The sequence below is a fragment of the Crinia signifera genome, chromosome 1 (assembly GCF_055691185.1).
Source record: "Crinia signifera chromosome 1, ASM5569118v1, whole genome shotgun sequence".
NCBI classification, from domain to species: Eukaryota; Metazoa; Chordata; class Amphibia; order Anura; family Myobatrachidae; genus Crinia; species Crinia signifera.
The window spans coordinates 50,250,508-50,272,526 of NC_139217.1; the positions used below are offsets into that span (position 1 = coordinate 50,250,508).

The 22,019-nt window shown below is 49.8% G+C and overlaps 1 protein-coding gene and 1 pseudogene across 2 annotated transcripts in view; both read right to left on the reverse strand.

The window, feature by feature from the left end:
- The window catches only part of ZFYVE28 (zinc finger FYVE-type containing 28), a 174,271-nt gene that overhangs the window by 14,458 nt on the left and 137,794 nt on the right, over positions 1-22,019 (reverse strand). Inside the window, exon 9 of one of the 2 annotated variants that reach the window (XM_083151455.1) lies at positions 14,850-14,948. The exons of the other annotated variant lie outside the window; for it this stretch is intronic. Coding sequence (XP_083007581.1) covers positions 14,850-14,948 — 99 coding nt within the window. The remainder of the gene's footprint in view (positions 1-14,849; positions 14,949-22,019) is intronic. 2 annotated transcript variants of the gene reach the window in all.
- LOC146045174 (U2 spliceosomal RNA) lies at positions 1,127-1,262 on the reverse strand (annotated as a pseudogene).

The following is a 22,019-nucleotide window of genomic DNA, read 5'->3' on the forward strand; positions in this document are numbered from 1 at the left end:
AGAAACTCAGGGAGCCCGAGGTGTGCTCCCACCACCACCAGTGCTGTGCCTAAACACGTGCAAAGGGGGCAGCCGTACGAACGTTTGGACCCTCTCCCAAAGGAGAAAGGCCCCATGGTTCCCCTAACCCCCCTCAACCATAAGGCCGAGGAAGGGAAAAAAGGGATCGGTGGGTCCTCTTCGCCGAAGCTCAGAGAGACCCGCTTTTCCTCCACCCCCGGAAGGGTTTTGGACGGTGGGTCCTCCGCACCCGAGGGTTTGGAGAGACCCGCTTAGGCTTCCCTCCGCCTTGCGGCTCGGGGTTGCCCTCGAGGGGACCGGGACTCTCCCCAAAAGGTGAAGAGTCCCAGCCACGTTTGGGGAACGGAAGGCCCGTTAGGGACAGCCGCACTACCCAAATCAAAAAAACGTGACAAAACTAACGAAAAACGTGAAGTGCTCAAAAGTGCAAATCAAAGAAATAAATAAAAGAGGCCCTAGCCAGAAGGCCGGGGTGGGGGTGTAAAAAATTGTCCTACCCCATCCAAAAGGACGAGGTAAGGACGTGTAGCCTAACCTAGAGGGAAGTGCGCAGTGTGTGTGCCATTCAGTGCATGGTGCTGGACATCACCAGTGCAAATCAGGCACCCCCGAGTTTCCCCGGGGGCACAGTGCAGCCTCGGGCTCCAGGCAGCCGACCCTTCAGCGTCCGACCAAGCTTTTCTCCGTCTCACCAGCAGGCATTTTCCAGCCCCCGGCATGGGAATGGGTACTCCACTGGGCTTTTCGAAAGACTCCCTTAGGGGCTGCACCCCCCTCGGAAGAGCAATCTACTCAGTCCCAGTGTTTCTCCGCTCCCAGGGTTAAGATACTAGGCTGAGCTTTTCGCTGTGCCCAGGCTGGTGGTTAGCCAACCTGGACCAATCTACTCGGTCTCAGCTTTTCTCCGCTCCCTGGGAATGGATACTAGACTGAGCCTTTCGCTGACTCATCCTTCGGGGGCTACGAACCCCGTCAAGAGAGTCAATCTACTAGGCCCAGTGTTTCTCCCCCCCTCTTACCAGTGGATTTACGGAAACAACACCTCCTACCAAAGGCAGAGGTGAAGATACTTAGTGAGACTTTTCACTGCTCCCGGGAAAAAACAGAGGGGTCCCACACCCTCCGCCCATCAGAGCAGCTACTCAGTCCCACCTTTCTCTATTCTCTGCCAGAGGCCAGTCCATACCCACTGATAAGAACAGATACTACACTTGATCTTAGCCAAAAGGCCGAGAAGCGAAATGGTGCTGATTTTTTTTTTGAAGAAACTCAGGGAGCCCGAGGTGTGCTCCCACCACCACCAGTGACGTGACTAAACGCGTGCACAGGGGGCAGCCGTACAGAACTTGTGGCCCTCTCCCAAAGGAGAAAGGCCCCATGGTTCCCCTGACCTCCCTCAGCCATAAGGCCGAGGAAGGAAAAAAGGGATCGGTGGGTCCTCTTTGCCTAAGCTTAGAGAGACCCGCGTTTCCTCCACCCCCGGAAGGGTTTCGGACGGTGGGTCCTCCGCACCCGAAGGTTTGGAGAGACCCGCTTAGGCTTCCCTCCGCCTTGCGGCTCGGGGTTGCCCTCGAGGGAACCGGGACTCTCCCCAAAAGGTGAAGAGTCCCAGTCACGTTTGGGGAACGGAAGGCCCGTTAGGGACAGCCGCACTACCCAAATGAAAAAACGTGACAAACTAACGAAAAACGTGGAGTGCAAAACGTGCAAATCATAAAAGGAAAAGAATAAGGCCCTAGCCAGAAGGCCGGGGGGGGTGTGAAAAATTGTCCTACCCCATCCAAAAGGACAGGGTAAGGACGTGAAGCGCTAACCTAAAGGGAAGTGCGCAGTGCAAGTGCCATTCGTGCAAGGTGACTTGGGATCACCCGTGCATGTCCGGCACCCCCGAGTTTCCCCGGGGGCACAGTGCAGCCTCGGACTCCAGGCAGCCAGCCAGTCAGCGTCCGACCAAGTGTTTCTCCGTCTCACCAGCAGGTACTTTCCAGCCCCTGGCATGGGAATGGGTACTCCACTGGGCTTTTCGAAAGACTCCCTTAGGGGCTGCACCCCCCTCGGAAGAGCAATCTACTCAGTCCCAGTGTTTCTCCGCTCCCAGGGTTAAGATACTCGGCTGAGCTTTTCGCGGTCTCCCCATCAGAGGCTACGAACCTCTGGAACAGGAGCCATCTACTCAGTCCCAGCCTTTCTCCGCTCCCTGGGAATGGATACTAGACTGAGCCTTTCGCTGTCTCATCCTTCGGGGGCTACGAACCCCGTCAAGAGAGTCAAACTACTAAGCCCAGTGTTTCTCCCCCCCTCCTACCAGTGGGTTTACGGAGCCTCCTACCACTGGCAGAGGTGAAGATACTTAGTGAGACTTTTCACTACTCCCGGGAAAAAACAGAGGGGTCCCACACCCTCCGCCCATCAGAGCAGCTACTCAGTCTCACCTTTCTCTATTCTCTGCCAGAGGCCAGTCCATACCCAACTGATAAGAACAGATTTTTTGATTGAAAAGGCAAATCTTTATTGTGCATAAAGAAAGCAAAAAACAGACGGTAACATTCAGACATATATACTGTGTCGCAGCACAGCCAAAACACAGCACACATGCAAAACTGTATAGTACATTTCATGAAATACAGTATAAGAAATCAAATACCATAAGACATGCTATGCACTATGCATTCTAACCTTAAACAATCATTGACTATGGATAAGACTATGGGTGGAGGGGAGGGGGATGAGGGAGGGGGAGTCACGTTGCCCGAAGCTTTATTGACCAGACAGACACATATAAGGGGAGGGCAATAAATAGACAGGACATCAATAAAACAACAGACATCGTGAAATGGGGGAGTGGGGCCACGTCACAGTTCTTATCACTCAGTTCAATGGGGAAAGGGCCAGAAGAAGGGGGGGGTTAGTCCTCTTCTTCCTCAGGGCTATCCCGGATGGAGTAGTCTCTGAGCAGGCTGTGGATTAGCCTGCGGCAGTCCTGCACGGACATCCTCTCCCTCCTCATAATGAGGCGATTCCTGGCAAACCACACAGCGTCCTTAAAACAGTTTATAAGGCGCCAGGCTTCCTGGGTCGCCCCAACAGTGTGTGTGCCGGGGAACAGTCCGTAAAGCACCGAATGGTACGATAGGTGGCTCCTGGGCACACAGTCCTTAAACTCAGTCTCTAGGGCATCCAGCAGCAACTGTGCATAGGTGCAGTCCCAGAAGAGGTGCATAGATGTTTCCTCGCGAACGAGGCACCAGGGACAATGTCTGTACCTACACAAGTTTCGGGAGTGCATGAATGACCGGAGAGGCAAACCCCCCTGGATGGCCATCCATGACAAGTCTTTATGTCTATTAGTCAGTCTCTTGGATGCCACGTACTCCCAGACAAACTTAACAGTTGCCGCCGGGAGCCCTGGGATCGATTCCATAGTGTCTTTGGCTCTGATGAGCTTGTGGACAGTTTTTGGCTTCCACAAGTCGGGTTTCAATCCCTCCAGTTGGTGTTCCCTCACAAACTTGGACACGTCCAGGTAAAACCACGGAGTGGTCCAGTTGTAAGGGATGGAGCTGTCCCACTTGTCCCATTTAAGGGTCCTCCACAGTGGTAGGAGGAAGAAGCGGGACATGGAGTTCCCTGCAGAGCCGGCACAACTGTCAATCAAAGTTCTGCGGATGCACGTACATACAAAGAAGGCTCTCAGCATAGTTGGAATGTCTGGAATGCCTTTGCCACCTTTGAGGGGATCCTTGTACATAATGCTCCGCTTCACTCTGTCCATTTTGGAGCCCCAGATGAAGTGGAAAGTGGCCCGGGTAATGGCCTTGCAGACCGCAGTTGGCGGCGGCCAGGCCTGGGCTGTGTACTGCAGGACGGGAAGGATCTCGTTCCGCAGCACAAGGGCTTTCCCTTCGATGGAAAGGTCTCTGAGGCTCCACAGTCCAATTTTCTGTCTCACTGTAGCAAGTTTCTCATCCCAGCACTTCCGGGCGGCTCCATCATCACCGAACCAGACACCCAGAATTTTGATGAGGTCCGGTTTGACGGTAAATGGGAAAGGAGCCGAGGATGACAGGTGCCAGTTTCCGAAGAGCATGGCTTCTGACTTCCCGCAGTTGACTTTTGCCCCCGAAGCACGGCCGAAGTCCTCACAGGTCTGGACGAGTGCTGCCACCGAGCGTTGATCCGCGCAGAAGACAGTGACGTCGTCCATGTACAGCGAGCACTTGGCCACTGGGTGGTCTGGACCTGGTGCGGTGATCCCTCTGATCTCTGGATTCTGTCTGATGGATAGGGCCAGGAGCTCTATAACACAAACAAAAAGAAGAGGTGAAAGAGGGCAGCCTTGTCTGACCCCAGAGAGGACAGGAAAGGGGTCAGTCTTCCAGCCGTTCACCAACACCGTGCTGTGGATATCAAGGTACATAAGGTTAACATACGAACAAAACAATTCACCAAGACCAAATTTTCGCAGCACCTTACCCATCAGCTCATGAGAGACACGGTCAAAGGCCTTTTCCTGATCAAGACTGATCAGGGCCGTGCGCACATTACGATCTTTCACGTAATGGACCGTGTCCCTGAGGAGGGCAAGGCTGTCTGCGATCCTGCGGCCAGGTATACCACAGGTCTGATCCGGATGAACAATCTGTCCGATGACAGCCTTCAGCCTATTGGCCAGTACCTTGGCGAGGATCTTGTAGTCCACGTTCAGAAGAGAGATGGGCCTCCAATTTTTCAGCTCACATCTCTCCCCCTTCCGCTTATACAAGATCGTGATCATCCCTTCCCTCAGCGAAGGAGGCATTTTTCCCTCCACCACCATTTCCTCATACAGCTCGAGCAGGTCCGGGCCGATTAGATCCCACAGCGCTACATAGAGCTCAGCTGGGAGACCATCGTTACCTGGAGTCCTGCCTTGCCTAAAGGATTTGGTGGCAGAGAATACCTCCTCCAGCGTCAGGGGAGCGTCCAGCGCCGATCTGCCTGCAGGATCAATAGGGTTAGTGATACCTGACAGGAACTTGTCGGCCATGTCGTTGTCAGTCGTCTTAGGGGAGTAGAGGTCGCTGTAGTAGTCGCGGACGACCTTCATCACGCCCTCCTTCCCCTGTCTGGGAATGCCATTCTCATCTCGCAGTTCGGTCAGGGGCGTGTGGCCAGAGTGGAGTTTCCTGAAAAAGAAAGAAGAACACGTCTCACCCTTCTCCAGATTCTCCACCTTGGAACGGAAGACGATACGTCTGGACTCCTCCTCAAAGTGCCTTTTCAGGCTCTTTTTGGTCTCATCCAGGTCGTCCTTCACGTCCCAGCCGCACCGCTGGAGGTCCACCAGGGACTGGAGCTCACGCTGCAGATTTCTGAGGTTCCTCTTACGGTCGCATGCCTGGATACGCCCCTTGACCTGAAAGAAACTGCGGATGTTAGATTTGGCATATTCCCACCAGTCAGACATACAGTCGAAATAACATTTGTCATTTTTCCATGTGATGTAGGCATCCTTAAGTTCAGCCAATACCTCCTCCCTTTCCAGCAGTGCACAGTTCAACTTCCAGGAGCCTGGGCCAGATGGAAAACCATGGCCCAGGATTCCTTGGAAGAGAATGGCCCTGTGGTCAGAGAAAAAGCAGGGAACCATAGAGTGCCTAACCTGCTGCACTGCCCGGGAGGTGAACACAAAGTCAATGCGGGAACGCACAGAGCCATCGGGGCGGCTCCACGTGAAATTCACGGAGCCGGCCCCCATGGAGCCCACAGCGTCCCGCAGTGACGCTTCGGCCACCATTTCCCGGAGCAGATTGGACGTGATGTCCAACTTCGCAGAGTTGCAGGTGCTTCGTCCATCCCCTTCGATCGGGCAGTTGAAGTCTCCAGCCATCACTACAGCCCTGGTGGTGGCGAGCTGGGTCCGCAGGGTCTGGAATAGTTCCAAACGCTCATTCTTGATAGGTGAAGCGTACACGCTGATAAGCCTGATAGGCTCCCCTGCCCAAGAGCCGTCTACGACAAGTAACCTGCCGCAGACAAGCTCCTGAACAGAATCCAGCGTGAAGAGGCTCCCCCTGATCAGAATGGCTACCCCTGCAGACTTACACTCACCTCCACCGGACCAGTAGGACGGGCCATGGGACCACTGCCGGGCCAGGTGCTTGTAGGACCTGGAGAAAGGGAGAGAGCATTCCTGCAACATGTATACATCACATTTCTGAAAGTCAAGGAAAGTAAAAACAGACTGTCTCCTAGCCTTATCCTTAATGCTCCTCACATTAATGGTAAGAATATTAAAAGCTACCATCTGTTAAGAGAAAGGGCAGGTTAGGTTACGATACATTTACGTTACCACTCCCATCGGGGGGCGCAGCTTCCGGCTCTGCAGCTGGATCACCTTCATGGGCTGGTTCCGTAATGCCGAGCAGCTGGTCGATGTCGCTGTCGCAGACAAGTTCAGTTGGCCCGAACTCATCGTAACATTCCACCAAGGCCGCCATCTCCTCCTCGAGGGAGGGGGCGGGCTGGGGTGGTTCCACCGACTCAACTGCTGCCTTTTTGGAAGTTTCCGGGTCGGCAGCTGGGCTCTCCAACACCTTCCTCTTCCGTCTCAGCGGGGTCGGACCTGCAGAGGCAAGGGGTGGGAACTCCTCCTCGGAGAGGAGAGGGACAGAGGGGGTGGAGGGTAGAGGGGTGGGTTGGGCAGGAGGTCGGGAGGGTGAGGGAGGGGTGTGAGCAGCAGTGGAGGGGGGTGCTGTCACAGAGGGAGGTAGGGGAGGAGGGGTGGGAATGACAGGGGCAGAGGAGGGTTTCTTACCACCCTGTCTCTGCGGCTTCGGCTTCGGCTGTTTCTGTACCGGCTGGGGAGGTACCATGGGGGTAGCTCCCTTCACTGCTGCAGCGTAGGACCTCGCTCTGTCAGGGCATGCCTTGTAGAGGTGATCTCCTTTGCCGCACAGGTTGCAGACGAGCTTCGTGGGGCAGTCCTTTGTCTCGTGGCCGGCCACGTGACAGAACTTGCATGCCGAGACCTTGCACTCTCTTCCCACGTGGTCTTTCCCACTGCACTTTCGACAAGTGCGTGGTTGATCCGCGTAGTAGATGAGTCCAGCGGTTCCCCCCAGGGAGAAGCACTGTTTGAGGTGCTTGACTCCGTCTGGGCACGAAGTGTCCTTGTGGAGCCTGACCACCACCGACCACTTTCCGTCCCAGAGCCCGTTGCTCAGCAGGACCCTTGTGGGGTCCCTGATGACCGTGCAGGATCTGCTCAGGAACGTGACGATGTCTTTGGCAGGCACATGTGGACTTCGCATTGAAACCATCAACCGCCTCTCCTCTCTTTGAATAGGGCAGTTGCCCACAAAGCGAGAGAGAGGGGAATCAGGCTTCGCCGCTTTCACCGCCTCCCAATACCTCTTGCAGATGGCAATGGTGGCGAAGGTGACATAAAAGATCCCCTTGATGAAGGTCTGGGTGCTGAGGACTTCGGGGGCCGAGAATCCTTGGTCCAGGACCATCATCTTGCCGAATTGCACCAGCGAAAGGTCCGGCACCCGTCCGTCCACCTCCTTCAGCTTCATCACCACGGTTTGCCTCATCCAGGGTTCCAGGGCTGGGGTAGCCTTGGAGCCATCCCTGGCGGGCACCGCTGGTGGTGTCCCTGAAGGGGGGCAGGAGCTGGGGCCGGCCACATTTGCTGGGGTTTCGGCCGGGGACTTGCCCTTCTTCCCGGCGAGGGGGGCTGGAGCGGAGGCTGTGGCCATCCTTCCGGCTTCTCGGGGCAAAAGGGTCTTTTCCGGGACCCTGGCAGGAGGGGAAGGAGGAGATCTCTTCAGAGGGCAGAGCAACACAAGTCTAACCCTCCAAGGTGGCTAGAGAGCGATGCACGGCTTCAGAGGGCAGAGCAAAGCAAGTCTAACCCTCCACGGAGGCTGGGGAGCGTTGCAGAGCTTCGGAGGGCAGAGCAGGAAGTCTGACCCTCGGCGGCGGCTCCTGAGCGGTGGAAGGCTTCAGAGGGCAGAGCAGAAAAGTCTGACCCTCCAAGGCAGCTCGGGAGTGCTGCAAGGCTTCGAGAGGGCAGAGCAAACAAGTCTGCCTCTCCCAGGTGGCTAGGGTGCGTTGATCTCCCTCCTTAGGCGAAATCCTCTTCTCCTCGCAGTCGGGGGCGGAGCTTCTTCCTCGGCGTCGAGAGGCGGAGGGGGTCGGCAGTCGCTTCGGAGGGCAGAGCAGACAAGTCTGACCCTCAGTCTTCTCCGGCTTCTCCCTCTTCAGCGATGTCTTCTCCTCCTCGCAGTCTCGACGTCTTCGCTCTTTCGCTCTCTCGGCCAGCAGCGGTAGCCCTGAGAAGGACCGTTGTCGGTCCAAGAAACAAGGAGCAGAGCTGCCTCTCAGAATCAACTGATAAGAACAGATACTACACTTGATCTTAGCCAAAAGGAAATGGTGCTGATGGTCAATGTAAATGTATCTATCTCTCATTCCTTTTTTTCCTTTTTTTTATATGGGCTAGGTGAAATGAGGGAGATTGCTAGACTAATGATGGAGAGAGAGAGATTGCTCTTATTTCAAAACGGTAATTAACCAGTAATATACCCCCCTCCCCTGTGCCCACCCTCCCCTGATACTTACCTGCGTGGGGGATCCGGGCAGCTGGGTTCACGCACTTCTGGGGAGGCATCTGGTACGGCATGGGCACAGTACTTGGGGTCCCTCAGGATGCTGGGCAGTGGGGACGCTCCGGGGACCATCCCACATGTACACGGTGCTGTGGGTGCAGCAGGGTCATTTCGCGGTCCATTCGGGGTCCATACGGCATGGGGGCAGTCCCTGCAGCTGATGGGAACTAATAGAACTAATATGCGCATATCTAATGAGTACCGTGCATATCAATGAGCCGCTAATTACATATGCGCATATGTAATTAGCGGCTCATTGATATGCACGGTACTCATTAGATATGCGCATATTAGTTCTATTAGTTCCCATCAGCTGCAGGGACTGCCCCCATGCCGTATGGACCCCGAAATGACCCTGCTGCACCCACAGCACCGTGTACATGTGGGATGGTCCCCGGAGCGTCCCCACTGCCCAGCATCCTGAGGGACCCCAAGTACTGTGCCCATGCCGGACTGACAGGGAGGGGTACTGTCAGTCAGGCTGACAGTACCCCTCCCCCGACACCACCTCCGGGCGCACTTACCGATCCTGGTGCTTTGGTAGGGCTGTGCACTCCTGTTTCTTTATTGCAGGCGGGAGGAGCGGCTAACTGAGCAGCCAGCGCCGGGGATGTGTAAGTTGCTGCCGTGCGCTGATGCTGCCGACCCCGCCGGCGGGGAGACGGGGATGGGAGGGAGCAGCAGCCGCAGACAGGGCAGTGCCCTGCCTCTGCTATGGCACGGCTCCGCTTGGTGCAGGGGGATCCGATTATTATCTATGGAACCAATGTGTAACATACAGCAGCCTCCCAAATAATGCATGTATGCCTTCTTAGTATAAGTCAGTAATAGAACGCCGTGTGCGGAACTCCTCCTGCGATTTAATTAGGACCAATAAATTGTGCCGGCTTGCAAGGACAGCATAATAGACATATTTATTATTGTTGCCTAATCCTGAAATCAATGTTACAACAAGTAACACGCCAGCGTCCCGGAGCATCCGCGATAGAGTAAGCACAAAGAACGCTGTCATTAAGAGGATTAGCGACTTCAGATAATTAGTCATTTCACCGAGCTGACATAAAAGCTGTCTGCAGGGCTCAATCTTAACCCCCCTCTTGGGCCAATATTACAGCTTTAGAAGAGCCATGTAATGATTTTGGAGAGCCGCTCCGTACGTATACTCAGCCGTGGGGACAAAGAACTGTGACAAACGATAATGACGGGAACGCAGGCGGCGGGCGGTGTTTAACACAGGAAAGGTCATTACAAGGAGTAAGAGGCCCACTGCGCAGTGCTAAATCTATGCAAAACTTGTGTCTATTTGTCAGCAAAAAGATACTGGTTGCTAGAACAAGATGGCGGCACTTGCAGGAGACAGCTGGAGCAGGCGCCCCTCCTTACTGAAATAGGGATATCGGAACCTCTTCTTTTTTTACCACCTGAAATTAAGCACTTCTTTGTCTAAACTACATTATGAGGCTAGCAGAAGTGTCTAAAGAGGTAGCGGGGACGTATTAAAGGTAGACGGTTGTAGTCAATTGCTGTTAAACCACCCACCTCAAATTTCTGTGACTTGTATAAGTGAAAGACATCAACCCCCCCCAAATCACACATTGCAAATATCTACTTTATAGAGTCACACCCACCCCTTCCAAATTGCAGCTATTTGGAATCAGGCCATCCCAACGCCTGACTGGAGGACGTGCCAGGACACCGCATACACACACTGAGGTGCCATAACGGTACTTGCCGTAAATTGACCTTTAATCTACACTTCACTCCAGACCTTTGTACGTGCAGCGATACTGGTGATAGTCTCCAGTTCCCACCTGAGCAATCTGGGTATCGTGTTCCTGGTATTACTGGGGTATGCAACTGTAACCTGCATAGAAAGAAATGGGCCCACCAGGAAGTCCCCGCTACACATTACACAGAGATCTGATCTAAGACCTGTAGGCGTGCGCTTGACACTATATATTTAATGCAATCAGTGATGCCAATATGTTGGTATAGTCCCTATAAGAATGTTACAGCAACATCTGCCATTATACGTTTCCTGGTGTTGCATTTGGCTGGTTGTCTGTGTGATGCACAAGGAACACATATATTAGTATATCAACAGCTTCTTGTTTTCTGTTGGCCAAGTATTAACTACTTTGTTGATAGAAAATTAACAAACATCAAACCCAAATCACTACAGTAAGCCATGCCGTCTGGAATCAATAGAAATGCTTACGTATCATAACTTGATCAGCGTGCAAGTACGGGCGAGTAAGAACGGTATGGTAGCTCCATAAAATAAAATGCAAAGGTGGTGGAGGTATTATATTACGTTGTATCTGTGTTGCTAAATATACGTATCTTATAGAAATATCTGTAAATATCCCAGGTAAAATAAAACAATCTAAAATTAAAGTAAATGGCAGAGGAGAAAGGATAAGATAACACTTTCATGTCGTACGCTATAGCCATGATAAAATATACTGAAAAGATGGATAGATGGTGCCTCGGTGTTCATAAAAAGGAAGTGTCCAATTGTAGTGGTTGTAGTTAGTAATTGTTGAATGTATGAGTACAAACTGGTAACGTGAACAAGTAATAATAGTAGAGCGGAACAAATGCTCGATGAAGTAATGTAAGGACGAAGTTTAGCAGTGGGGTACTTTGGTACTGTCATGTATATGTATTTTATCTGTATGTACTTTCTGTAAAACAAAATAAATTCAATGTGAAAAAAAAAAAAAAAAGAAATGCTTACGTATCGCAACAGAGTCTTTATTAATTCTATACAGAACGGCTTACTGTGGGAAAAATACAGGGTTCTTACTGGATGTCTACTCTCTGAGTAAAAGTGCTACATCTGACGCACAATGAACCTTACAGTAATCATGTGGGCTAATCATTGACTATCCTATGAGTACCTAGCGCAGGCCCAGTCAGAGTGCTCTGGGTATTACAGTATTACTCCTGAGCACCTCCAATTCCTATGGTATCAAAGCCTCGTTTTTAGGCAATGATTGAATGATAACATTGCAGATTCAATATATGCAGTTCAGCAGGGAGGTGTAGTGAGCAAATCTGCCCCCTTATTACACTGACTGACAGCTATAAGAATAATCACCGGTGCTGAGAAGGCAGAGAAACGACAGAACCGCAAGGCCAATGGCGAAACCGTTCCAACTCCAGGTAATATTGTGCATAATCACCCAACAGTACAAGCCTGCCAACCTCTATCACTGTGCATAGGAAACAAGATTGGATAGAAGTTCACACTGCAATCCTTTACTGCATACTACGGACATCTCTAGCTAATAAGTTCATAGATTACAAGTTGTTATACAGTAAAGGATTCTTCTTCTTTTTCTAGAAGGTAGCAGAAACATTAAACACTGCAATTGCCAACACCATCTTATGATCAATAGCCCAACAATAGTGTTCATTCTAGCACCCGCCATCTTTGAAATCCTATGTAGTTCCTCTTCCCTGCCTGGGGTGTCGCTGTCTGCTGTAGTGCTTCTAGCACAGTGTGGTCTGTATATCAGCACTGATATGCAAACCAGACCTGTGCTAGAAACACCACAGCAGACAGCGACCCCCCCAGACAGGGAAGAGGAACTGTAGGGATTTTTAAAGATGGCGGGTGCTAGAATGAACACTACAATATAAGAATAAGCCAAATAAGACAGTGTGGGCAGCAAAATTCTTGCTAGGCTGTATTTGGCCGCGGCTCCCCGGGCTGGCGGGATGTAGTTACCGTCTCTCTGACAGCTTAACTTCATCGCGTTACACACAGGGCTCCGCCGAATTTGCCGGGGCTGAGAACCGTGTGTACACGGCTTTAGGGGAGTAAAAGATTATAACTAGTATACCAGGAGAGAGAAAGCTGAAGCACAGAGAGGAATACACGTGGCGTGTAGAGGAAGATCACAGCAGAGTCTAGTGAGGGCGATACAGCTGCACGATGCATGGCAAGTCTGCTCATGGACACATGGGAAAGAGGTGCACCCAAAAAGATAAGTAATGATTGATGCCCCCTGTAGTAGGAGATACCTGACTCGTTGGCTTTGTCTAGCCTTGATTCAGATGAACAGGGAATTAGGCTACATAGCAAATACAGAGGACATCATGAATTAAACAACTTGCTGGAAAAAATCTTTTGAACACTGAAAGGTTGTTCTCCGCAGTCTCCTAGGTAACAGGTCTTTATTACAGCTTGAAGGGTGCTACAATACACGTATGACCACTAAGATACTTTACATAATCAGCTTTAGGGCCAGATGCACTAAGCATCAAAAAGTGATAAAATGGAGAGTGATAAACAACCAACCAATCGGCTCCTTCCTGACATTTTTCAAACCCAGCTTGTGACCTGGCAGGCAGGAGCCGATTGGTTGGCTGTTTATCATTCCCCATGTTATCACTTTTGAAGATTTTTTTTTTTTTAAAGGACTGTGGCACTCGGAGACTTGTGATAACTCACAGCAAAGTTGTATTCAAAAACGGTGCAACTGATGCACCAGACGCCACTCAGCAGCCAGAGCGGGTGATCATGGCTGCCACAAAGCATGCCCTCCAGTGGCTGCAGGTTCAGTATGTCCCTGCGGCAGCACCAGTTTATTCATGGCGCTCCCCACAAACCCCTCAGCGCTGTCTCCCCCAAGCCACCGCGAGGTCTGCTACATGATAGTTACACCACTGGGAATAAACTATGGGGCCCTTTTACTATAAATAACATGTTCAATGGGATCTGGGTGGTCTCTTATGCAGGGACAGGGGCTCCTATGTGCTTCAAGGGCTGCTGCACATACGTGGTCGGCAATGACCGCACAACAGCTACTTATGGGGAGGATTCATGAGGAACCCCCTGCTCAGCCAGCAATGTGATCTGTAGCCCATAGGCTACAATAGGATACTGCCATCTTCAGATGACATTACCTGCGGGGACCAATACCGGAAATGTTTTGCATTCTGGATATTGGCAGCATTGCAAACTCCATAGAAATCAATGGGGGACGCAGTTGCGTGTGGGAATGGAGGGATACATATGGGGGATACTTCATATTTGCGGGTGAACCCCGATAAAATAGCCACAAATGTGTAATAAGCGGGCTCCTTATTTAGTCCAGAGCACAAGTAGCTACCCAGAAATGGTTTCCAAACCTTGTCCCTCCCTATGGAGGAAATCAGGCCCATAAAAATTGATACTCTGGGCCTTATTCTAGTTCACTCTTAGAGGCAAATTCCTTCTTAGCTGGACAAAACCATGTGCACTGCAGGGGGGCAGATGTAACATGTGCAGAGAGATTTAGCTTTGGGTGAGTTATTTTGTTTCTGTGCAGGGAAAATACTGACTGCTTCATTTTTACACTGCAATATAGATCTCACTTTGAAGAAAAACCCCACCCAAATCTAATTCTCTCTGCACAAGTTACCTCTGCCCCACCTGCAGTGCACATAATTGTGTCCAGCTAAGAAGGAATTTGCTTCTATAGCAGCCCATACATGCTGCGATGCGGGCTGTGCGTTCTGTGCTTTGAGGTGCGTGCTCCCGCGGCACCTCATCGCACAGTACAAAAAGTATGTGCTTGCACATACTTTTTGTACTTTGTTTTCATCACATTGCATCACATTGCATGCACAGGCAATGCAATGCAATGCGATCTGTGCTTGTTGAGCATGGAACGCACGCCCGTATCGGGGCGTGTATGGGCAGCATAAGAGTGAACTAGAATAAGGCCCTATGTGCCAAGAGGGAACCTTCTCCTGGAGACGCTGGTGGTGGAGTATAGATACTCTGCCCCAGGCAAAGCTTTTGTTATTACTGCATCCTGATGCCAAGCCCTTGGAAACATTGCATTTATTACTAAGCACAAACGGCAATTTTAACATACATATAATAAACCTCAATAACAGCCCCAAAAAGTCATTTACATGGACACATTGTGTACAATTAAGTTTGTTCATTTGACATGGAACAGTTTACAGTGAAGAGGAGATAACATGAAGCTGAATGTAAGAAAACAGGACAGAGGACACGGAGAAAAGCAAAGTGTCTCCGTGTCAGGAGAAAGCTGCCGTCTGCTGCAAGATGTCTACAGAAGAGGGTGAAACGGAAGTAGGAGAGAGAGAGAGAGGTTCCCATCCGGTGGCACACCGGGAAGAGAGCAGGGTGGCCGTGTGACACGTCATTACCTCAGTGTGGAAATGCTGGAGAGACTACATGTAGTGACACTGTCAAAGTCACTGCTGGCGATGGAGTTGAGGGGAGAACCAAACATGTCATCCTGAGAACTGAAAACAAGAATATGGAAACAGCATGAAGTGCGGGGAACACGGACATGAGAAGCACAGTGGTAACAAGCTCATCCTGACAACGGGGACGTGCGGAGCAGGACACCTACTCTGTGTGGGAGCTCCCAGCTGTCTGTAGGGAATACAGAGCACTCTCCTACAGTGCAGAGGACTGTGCCGGCCTCCTCATCCTCAGTGGTAATGATCTCATAGCTCTATATATATCGTACCCTTATATGGGGTTGCAGTTAAAATCCCGGCGGTCGGGATCCCGGCGTTCAGAATCCCGACGCCGGAATCCCGACCGCCGAAATGCCGACATATTCTTCCTCCTGGGGTGTCCATGACACCCCTGGAGAGAGAATAAATTAGTGTGCCGAGCGTAGCGAGGCACCGGGCCCGCTGCGTGGCGAGCGCAGCGAGCCCGCAAGGGGGGGCGATCCACGTCACCCCCTTGTCGGCATTTCGGCGGTCGGGATTCCGGCGTCGGGATTCTGAACGCCGGGATTCAATACTGAATCCCTTATATGTACGATGGAATGAACACACGCTGTGCAACATACATATACATAACACACAAAATGCTAACAATATCATCGCAATTGGAGGCTAAAACTGGCCATATATCTACAGATTTGTTGTCAGATCTGGCTGGTTGGGACATAAACCTGTTAATTCTTCAATGGCCATTTTCCAGCATTTCCAAGCAAATGGTCAACTTTGCGCTCATCCATTATCAGGGTTTTTTTTTTCTCCAACCATCGTAGCTGTATTAACTGTACAAGGACCTAGGCCCTTATTCTGGTTCACTCCTTCTGTCAAATTCCTTCTTAGATGCACAAAACCATGTGCACTGCAGGTGGGGCAGATGTTACTTGTGCAGAGAGAGCTAGATTTGGGTGGGATTTTACTTCAAAGTGAGATCTATATTGCAGTGTAAAAATAAAGCAGTCAGTATGTTCCCTGCACAGAAACAAAATAACTCACCCAAATCTAATTCTCTCTGCACATTTTACATCTGCCCCACCTGCAGTGCACATGGTTTTGTTCATCTAAGAAGGAATTTGCCAGAAGGAGTGAACCAGAATAAGGCCCCTAGTCAACAGCCTTTGTTTAAATCACATAATGTTTCAGGGCGTGACTACTATTTAGGTTGCCATGACATTACACTACCGCACAATTGCAGCACCAGTAAAGAGAGTGACGTCCGAACCGCCAATCAGAAGCAGGATAAACCCTACCCCTATGTAAGTAATGTAACAGATTCAGTAGTTTGTTTAAAAACTGTACCGAAGACCTCACTTGTGACAACAGTATAGTATTTCACGTACGCCATTGCCTTGTATCGGGATAAGGTGGTATTGTCGACCCAACTTAGGTCGACAGTCATTAGGTCGACACCGTTGAGTCAACAGGCAACAAGGGCGACAGGGTTCTAAGTTGACATGGATGAAGGTCGACATGGTTTTAGGTCAACAAATGCATTGGGTCGACATGGGTTGGGTCGACTGGGTTTTTCACTGGTTTTTTTGAGCCTACACGTGCCGACAGGCGGTATTTCATGCCCTACCATCCACTAGGGCAGGGGTGGGCAACAGGCGGCCCGCGGGCCGAGACGCTCAGGGCTGGCCCGCCGCACTGACCTATATCCCAATGACAAGCGGCCCGACTAGCTGAACCGCTTGTCATTTAACTGGCAGGGCTAAAAAGTGCGGTGCCGCTGCCGCCGCTGATACCCTACTGCGCCCGCCCCGCACAGCATTACTGAGACTGTGGAGGGGATGCAGTCACGCGGCAGCCGCCTTTCCGCCATTGGTTGGTGCGGCCGCCGCGTAACCGCGTCCCCTCCCACACTCCCAGTAATGCTGTGCGGGGCGGGCGCAGCCGGGAACAGGCAGCGGCGTCACTCTCCTGCTTCCCCTGACTGACCTCTCCTGGCTTCCCCTCGCTCAGGCACCACGGCCCTGAAAAATAATAAACAAAAGTAAGGAGCTGCCAGCCGATTATTTTATGTATACTGTATATTAATGTCCTTATCAAGTCCCCAGGAGTGCTGCATATACTTGCCTATTTATATATATATACATACATACATACATACATACATAGGTATATATGCATGACATGTATACTGTACACTCCTCCTGTGTGTATGTATGTATGTATGTATATATATATATATATATATATATATATATATATATATAATATAAATAATTAATGTGTTATATATGTTGGTGGAATCTATGTACATAATTACATATGTATATAGGTGTTATTGTTTTGTCCTGACGACGGGGCGGTGTGGCCCCGAAATGTAGACCAGGGAATAAATCTGGTCCCACCAGTTTTCTCATGCCAAACTGACTCGAGTGCCACTTCTTCATCTTCATTTATCCTAGTGGGGCTTTCTGGGCTTCCACAGTGGGGGCACCGGAGCAAGCTATTACACAGCGTTGGTGGTTGGGTACCCAGTGTATTGGTTTGGCTGCCCTTATCTTGCTTGCTCTCTCTCTGGTCGTCTTGCCCACCCTGGAGTCCTGACTAGAGAAGCATGCAGCTGCTGGTGATCCGGTGTGCCTTTGGAGAGTGCAGCGGGACTAAACCTCTAGAACAGGTTATATCTGACACCGTGGTGTATACTCTGCCCAGGGCAGCCCCTCCACTCCCCATAACGTGAATTTGGGCTCAATCCGGGTGACATTACATAAATTTGGGCTCAATCTGGAAGGCATAACGTGAATTTTGGCTTAATCCCAGTTGCATAACGAGCATTTTGACTTATACCGTGTGTAGTGTTCATTCTAGCACCCGCTATCTTTGAAAACCCATGCAGTTCCTGTTCACTGCCTGGGGTGTCACTGTCTGCTTTAGTGTTTCTAGCACAGTGTGGTCTGTATATCAGCACTGATATGCAAACCAGACCTGTGCTAGAAACACCACAGCAGACAGCGACACCCCAGGCAGGGAACAGGAACTACACGGGTTTTCAAAGATAGCGAGTGCTAGAATGAACACTACCGTGTGTCATAATGTGAAGAATGACTCACTCCATGTGAATTTTGGCTCATTTTGTGTGGTATAATGTGTAAGGGGCAAGTATAAAGGGGTCTACTATTGTGATGCATAATGTGTGGTACACTACACTCAAGGACAACCCCCATTTGCGTGACCACACCCCCTTTTGCATGGCCACACCCACTTTGCCTGAGCTCGGCCCTCGAACATTTACTGGAAGTGTTATGCGGCCCCCCAGCTGAAATTTTTGCCCACCCCTGCACTAGGGCGTGGTAGGAGAATAAAATAGTGTGCTGAGCGCAGCGAGGCACCGTATCCGAAGCGAGGGGCTGTGGTTGACTTCCAACTATGTCCATGTCGACATTCGGGTAAAAAACCCATGTCGACCTTGCGACCTGTCAACCTAACCCATGTCGACCTAATGCATTTGTCGACCTAGAACCCTGTCGACCCAAGTCGGGTCGACAATACGATCCACACCCCTTGTATCCTGTAGTGACAGCATGCTTATGCGCATGATAATACTGTTAATGATGTTTTTGTGCATATTCTAGTGTTCATTCTAGCACCCGCCATCTTTCAAAACCCATGCAGTTCCTCTTCCCTGCCTGGGGAGTCAGTGTCTGCTGTGGTGTTTCTAGCACAGGTCTGGTTTGCATATCAGTGCTGATATACAGACCTAGAAGCACTACAGTAGACAGCGACACCCCAGGCAGGGAAGAGGAACTGCATGGGTTTTCAAAGATGGCGGGTGCTAGAATGAACACTAGATTGGCTAGTGTGTATGCATTATTTAATTAACAATGCACATGCCTGTGTGCTTTTATTGAGCCCTCTGTCATCTGTACATAAAGTTATATCCAGACTATATGGTCAATGACAGCTATAGTCCTGGATGTGGCCGCTGAACGATACAGTTTGAGGTGTATATTTTGTCCTGGAGTTCCGGGCGGCTCAAGCACAATCGTTCGTGATCTTGTATTGTTTGCACTGTCAGCTAATGTGTACCCAGCATTAGAAACACACAGCCCATTGCAGGACTGAGAAGTTGGCCCCAAGTTGGGCCAAAATGAAGCCGTCTTCACCTTTCCATCAGCTGAAACGCCTCGTGGACTGTCGGCAGGGTTTGAATGCTGGTTCCGCAGTCATGGCAGTATTGTATGGCCTTTTCTGTGTGAAGCTGCACTCCACCGTGGTCAGTGCCACTCACAGAGCTTGCTGAATTATTCTACACATTATCCCTGGACAACTGCCAGCACTGCAGATGTGCCCTGTCTGGGGAGCTTGTTTAACAAGTCACAATCTGGAGTAAATTTGCTGCAACAGTATCCATACCCCCATTAATGCCAAGGGAAAACGGTTGTGGTGTTTTCACTCATTGTAAAGATGCAATCAGAAGGTGGTGCCTAAAAGCATAGAGACTACGGGGGGTATTTAATTCCTTGTCAAATTATTTCGACAGTTAAAGTGCCAATGTTTCGATGGTGGAAAAATCCTGCACAGTTGACAAACAATCAGTAAAATATACGTCAATCCATGTGTGTTTTTTTTAGAAATTGTGCCTGTTTTTGACAGTTTTTTTATAAAATTTTTCACTGATGCAGTTTTGACTTTAAAACCCTCAAAATTCAACTGCATCGGTGAAACATGAATAAAAATCATCCGAAAAGGGATGCAATTGAATGTCCCCTATATGCCTCTATGGTACTTAGTTTCCTAGCACGGCGCCCATCGCATCGTATACCATAAGCCTTACAATGGCACCCAATGTTATACAATTTAAAATTGTATACCATTGTATATGGCATACAATGCGATTATATACAATTTTAAATTGTATAAGCACCCTAATGGGTGCTTTCAATGTTAAATGGCCCCCCTATAAGATTATTAATTGTATAAGCACCGTAATGGGTGCTTACAATGTTAAAAGCACCCCCACTATCAACGCCAACCTGAAGCGTGGCAAGCGTACTGAGCCCGCGTGGGGTGGTGGTACGCGTCTTCCGACCTTTTCATACCCCCACCATCCACGTCGGAGTGGAGTTGATCTTAGATAGGGTGGCGAGCGCAGCGTAATACATGTAAAGTAATACGCGTCCGCTCGCCACACTATATAAGATCAACTCCACGCCGACGTGGATAGTGGGGGTATGAAAAGGTCGGAGGACGCGTACCGCAGCCCCTCGCGGGCTCGCTACGCTTCTGGTTGGCGTGGATAGTGGGGGTGGCGTGGGGGTGCATTCAACATTGTAAGCACCCATTAGGGTGCTTATACAATTAAAAACCGTATAGGGGGACCATTTAACATAGAAAAAACCCATTATGGTGCTTATACAATTTAAAATCGCATCGCATGCGGGTATATGGCACGCAATGCGATACAATAAATACAATGCCATACGACGGAATATCGTGGGCGCCATGCTAGGAAACAAGTACCGCACTATGTCATATATCAGAGTACACTGCTCTGAACATGGTTACGCGGCGACCAGGATAAGACTATTAGCCAGAGTTTATACATGTGTGTCACGGATTTGCTATGAAATCCCGATGGTCAAAATCCCGACATTTAAAATCCCGACAAGGTCAAAATACCGACATATAGAATGTACAGGTGAAACAGTCAACATGACTTTGTGTCGTCAGGTCGTGAGGTCAAAATGTTTTTTTTTCCCACTGTTTTTTTGACCCGAATGTCGACACGATCGACATGGACACAGTTGGAAGTGAACCGCAGCCTCTCACATTGCTCACAATGCTTCGGGAACGGTGCCTCACTATTTTATTCTCCCACCATCCAAGTGGATGGTAGGGCATGAAATACCGCCTGTCGGCACATGTCGGGTCAAAAAACAGTGAAAAAACCCATGTCGACCTCGCAACCTGTCGACACAAAGTTGACTGTTTCACCTGTACATTCTATATGTCAGGATTTTGTCCTTCTCAGGATTTTAAATGTCGGGATTTTGTCCCATTCGGGATTTTGACCGTTGGAATTTTGACTGCATCCCGTGTGTCACAGATGCTGGGAAAACCAGCACAAACCTTGACACAAGCCTGCACCACACAATGGCAACCGTCAAACAGGAGCTCTTCCTGTGAGAGCTGGATGAGGTGATCACACACACCACTTATCCTACTGTACCTAAAGGTGGCCACCATAACCCAAATGGTACATAGAAACATAGAATTTGACGGCAGATAAGAACCACTTGGCCCATCTAGTCTGCCCCTTTTTTTAAACATGTTACCTCAAACCATATTTGATCCTTATTTTTTTGTAAGGATATCAATATGCCTATCCCAAGCATGTTTAAATTGTACTACTGTATTTGCCTCTGCCACCTCTGTTGGGAGGCTATTCCACTTATCTACTACTCTTTCTGTGAAATAATTCTTCCTCACATTTCCCCTGAATCTTCCTCCCTCTAGTGTCAGTGCATGTCCTCGTGTTCTGCTGCTCCTCTTCCGGTGAAGAATGTCTCCCACCTATACCTTGTTAAAACCCTTGATATATTTGAAAGTTTCTATCATGTCCCCCCTTTCCCTTCTCTGCTCTAAAGTATACATATTAAGATCTTTTAGTCTTTCCTGGTACGTTTTGTGATGTAGGCCATGCACCATTTTAGTTGCCCTTCTCTGTACAGTCTCTAATGTATTTATATCCTTCTGGAGATATGGCCTCCAGAACTGAACACAATACTCTAGGTGAGGTCGTACCAATGACCTATACAGTGGCATTATTACTTCTTTCTTTCTACTGCTGATACCTCTCCCTATGCAACCAAGCATCTGACTTGCCTTCTTCATTGCTTTGTTACATTGCCTACCTGCTTTTAAGTCCCCTGAAATAGTGACACCTAGATCCCTCTCTTCCTCAGTAGTTTCCATTATAGTGCCATTTATACTATATTTAGTCTTTGGATTTCTTAGAACCAAGTGCATGATTTTGCATTTTTTGGCATTAAACTGTAGTTGACATGCTCTTGACCATTCCTCTAATCTACCTAGATCCTTAATCATTTGTTTTACCCCTCCTAGTGTGTC